At 47.7% G+C, this 4,323-nt stretch overlaps 1 protein-coding gene across 1 annotated transcript in view; it reads left to right on the forward strand.

Annotated features, from left to right (window-relative positions):
- The window catches only part of FBLN7 (fibulin 7), a gene marked incomplete in the record, with an annotated part of 46,166 nt that overhangs the window by 36,654 nt on the left and 5,189 nt on the right, over positions 1–4,323 (forward strand). Inside the window, 2 exon segments of the mRNA XM_027774998.1 lie at positions 2,548–2,685; positions 3,638–3,775. Of these exon segments, the coding sequence (XP_027630799.1) occupies positions 2,548–2,685; positions 3,638–3,775 (276 nt within the window).

The following is a 4,323-nucleotide window of genomic DNA, read 5'->3' on the forward strand; positions in this document are numbered from 1 at the left end:
CATCTCCCACCCTCCTCCCACACTGTGTCTGGTATCTATTATTGCTTTCTACGCTCCCCCCCCCATTTTATTGTTTTACTAAATATCTTAATTAAATATTTTCAATAGCAAGCACAGCTGATATATACATATCCATGAACACAAGTCTGACTTTAGGCATAAACCTCAGTGAGTAGAATGAACATACTATAAAGTAGCACCTAGCTAGAGCTATATAGCTTACTGCAGTCATCAAATAGGTATTTTTTAATGCTTTTTTTTTTAATTAAAAGAAAACCAGTTTTAGGTTTTATTTTTTCTGAAACTTTTTTTTAACTTAATTTACATTCATTCCCTAAGCATAGTCACAGATTTCCCATCCAGAATATACTGCATAGTGGCTTAATCATGCACATTATTGTCAAAAATTTTCCATTTCTAGTGATATATATATATATATCCTATTTCTGACCCTCTGTGCTTTCCCACCCTCTTCTCACACCTCTGGTGTCTACAGTAGTCTTCCATTCTTTTTCCCCCACATTGTATTGATCACACAATTTCTTAGACAATTTAACTACATTCAATAGCAAATTCAGCTGGTAATTTCAAGAAAGTAGTTTTAACTTAAATCAAAGAAATCCTAAGGAACGTTGCTTAAAACTTAAAGCCAGGAAACAGGTTGGGACATGAACCTATCTCCATCTCAAGACAGGACACAAATCCTTAAAACTGGACAACAAAGCCTACAAGAAAATCAGCAATGTTTTAATCAAAAGTCATAAAATTCTATTTCACCAATTAAATCTCATGTACTTTATCTTCTATTGTAGTTCGATTTTCCCGATTAAATTCTGGGATGTAATATTCAACTCCAGACTTGTCCCTATGATTAAGTTGGCCATTTTCTTAGTTTTTGAACTCTTATTTCTGTGTGTCTGTATTTAATTTTCCTGACATAGCACTCCCTTGAGAACTTCTTGGAGATCTGGTCTGGTGCTGGTAAATTCTTTCAGGTTTTATCTGAGAATGTTCTTGTCTTTTCTTCCCACATGAAGGATAATCTTGCCGAGTACAATAATCTTGGTTGAAATTGCTTTTCCCTTAACACTTTGAATATATTTTCCCATTCCTTCCTTGCTCACATTGTTTCTGATGAGAGGTCTGCTATTATCCTGATGGGATATCCTTTATAGGTAACTTGATGTTTTTCTGTTTCCAATCTTAGTATCTTGTCTTTGTCTGTGGTTTTGGTCAATTTGTCTATCATGTGTCTTGGAGAAAATGTTCTTGGGTTGATTCTATTGGAGGTCCTTTGTATTACTTGGGACTAGATCTTTGAGTGCCTCTCTAGGTTTGGAAAGTTTTCTTGCAGGATTTCATGGAATAGTTTACCAATGCCCTTATGAGTCTCTTCATCTTCTGGGATGCCAATTATCCGGATATTTGAATGTTTGATGGTATCTAGTATTTCTCGCATATGTTTGGATGTTTGTCTAAAGTTCCATTAGATCTGTCTAGAAACACAGTAAATGGAGATGAGGAGTGGAGAGATGAGATAAAAAGAAAAGGAAACAGAAACAACAGTGACAACAACAAAGAAACATAAAGAAAAAGGGAAAAAAAGTTAAAAAGTTATTATTATTATTTTTTAAAAGCACAAAATAGAAAGCCACGCTGCATGTGAGCACTCCACTCCAAATCACTTATTCTCAGGAGCCATGAGGAATCTTCTTCTGAAGATCTGCCTCTTGTCTCTCCTGCCTGGGTGGGAGGGGGAGAGGGGATTATTAACAAGACAAAGGCGGAGCTGAGAGCAAGAGAATACTTTACCTTTAAAAAACTTTTTAAAGGAAAAATTACAAAAAAAAGAAAAAAAATAAGAAGACAGAAGCAGAGAGAGACAGAGACAATGACACAGAGTCTGAGATAGAAGGCTAGAGGAGCTCCCTTCCACTCAGGTTTGTGGCTGAATTATCAGTAGAAAATCTTCATTTCTCTTTTACCCTGAAATCACTAGTTCTCAGGAGCCATAACCTTGGTTCGAGTCCCGGACCCGGCGGCTTAAACTCACTCCAGGGCGCGTGTGCATGCGTCCCCAAGATCCCAAGAGGAGTAATGGAGGAGAAGGGATTGCAGCGTGGCCATCCCCCCTGGGTGGCCATCCCCCATGGGGATGACTTCTCGTTTTCTGTCTCTGTCTGGCGAGCGCACGTGCCCTATAGCAAAAACAAAACAAAACAAACAAACAACAACAACAACAAAAAACCACAAAAACCTCTCCAAAAAAAAAAAAAGGTGAAAACATATACTTAAGTTCATAAGGGTCCTTCCCGGGACCTGCGGTTTCCTGCAACATTTTGTTGGTGTGAGCCCCGGCCCTCCACCCCCTTGGGGTGGGCCCTGGGCCGGTCTGGATAATCCTTGTCTTTCCTTTCCCTGCTCCAGAGTAAACACTTTGAGAATGGGCCGTACCGCGCATCTCGGTTCTTCTCTCGACCCCAGCCCTGGGCTGGGCCCATGGCAGGTGCGCCAGGGTCCGGCACTGAGGGTGTCTTCTCCCCGCAGCCGCCCCCGAGGGCAGCGTGGCTGGCGACCCGGCCTTCAGCCGCGCGCCGCGCTGTGCGCAGGTGGAGCGGGCGCAGCACTGCAGCTGCGAAGCCGGACTCCACCTGAGCGGCGCCGCCGGCGACAGTGTCTGCCAGGGTAGGCGCGGGCTCCGCCAGGGGAGGGCACGGGGCGGGGGAAGGGTCCCACCCGCTGCGCTCCTGTTTGTTCGGCGCACCCAGCCTGCGCCCAGCGGATAGGGCGGACTGCGCGGTTTCCTGGGCGCGGTCTCAGAAAGCCTGACCCACCTGGCGTTTTAGGTGAGTGTTAACCTCAAGGTTGCTAGGACGTAGCTAATGCGCAGACATGGGGCGGGGGCGCGGGGACAGTCCCGAGAAAGCAAGCCGGTAGAGAAAAACAGCCCAAGCCACGAGCGCTCCAGAACTTTGACCTGGATTATCCCCTCCCCTGGATCCTGGCGGCAGTCTCCACCGGTGGCAGGGAGGAAGGAGCCTGATCGCGGTGCAGGCAGGCTGGGCGGTCGAGCTCTGCAGGGGCCTGGGCTCCTTCCCTGCCCCGCTCTCTGCTTAGCTTACTGACCCGCTCACTTTGGCCCACCTCTTCTGATTACAAAGTTCCCGAGCCAGTTCAAACCTCCATCCACCCACCCACCCATCCACACATGCACCCACACATTCACCCACCCTGAGACCTGGTTAGCTGGCGCTACGTTATTCCATCTGCAGAGATGGGGAAAGGGACAATGACTGGGAACCTAGCCCTACTCTGAGCTACAGGCTTCGATTGCCAGCCCGGGCAGGGTCTTCCCAGCTGTCTTCAGCCGTAGGAGAGAGGCACCTTTGGGTCTCCCACATCAGCTTCCTCTCATTCCTTTCAGCCCTCTGGTCCCTTGACTCTAGAGAAAGGGGGCACACCTGCTCCTTTTCCAGGTGTTCTGCAGGAGATAGGGCTCCGTGGTTGAATCAGGTCCAGCCAGTTAACTGCAGCTGCCCGAGAATCCGGGTATCTAGTTGCAACCACGTCTTAGATCACAGCTGGTCAACGCCCACCGCATGGCTCCTGGAGTCATAGTGGGCACTTCTGTCCCCAGATGTGAACGAGTGCGAGCTGTACGGGCAGGAAGGGCGCCCCCGGCTCTGCATGCATGCCTGCGTGAACACCCCCGGCTCCTACCGCTGCACCTGCCCCAGCGGATACCAGATGCTGGCCGATGGGAAGAGCTGTGAGGGTGAGTGAGTCTACAGCAGAGGCAGGTGGCTTCTGCTGCTGTTGTGAACCCCAACCCCAGGACCTCAGAGTTGGGAATGGGTGGTTAGAAGAGTCAAGGACTCAGATACATTCATTCTGTAAAAAACTACCAGCAAAAAGGCTTTTCAAAGGCCAGGCTACATCATTATCTACCATTAGCTTAAACTTGCTAATAGTCTCTTTCAACCTTACGCAAGTCACTGCTTTCAAATTAGGTTACTTCCTCCCACTGGGCAATACCTTCCGCTAGGGCTGGATCTAAATGCAGAGCAGCCAGTCGGTCACTCATGTCATGCAATCCAGAGAAGCAAAGGACCAGAGACCCTGTGTGAATGCCTACAACCGCACCTCTGAAAGGGACAGCACCTTGTGGGCTTTCATGCCAGATATGGTCAGGCTCCACAGTGCTCGCACATTTAATGGCTAGCTAATGGCAAGGGAGGCCAGGTACCCAGGGATTGGCAAAGGTGAGGCCTGTTATCCACCCACCATCCCATCCATCCGCACATACACTCACACATCCATCCA

The sequence above is a fragment of the Tupaia chinensis genome, unplaced genomic scaffold (assembly GCF_000334495.1).
Source record: "Tupaia chinensis unplaced genomic scaffold, TupChi_1.0 Scaffold000511_1, whole genome shotgun sequence".
NCBI classification, from domain to species: Eukaryota; Metazoa; Chordata; class Mammalia; order Scandentia; family Tupaiidae; genus Tupaia; species Tupaia belangeri.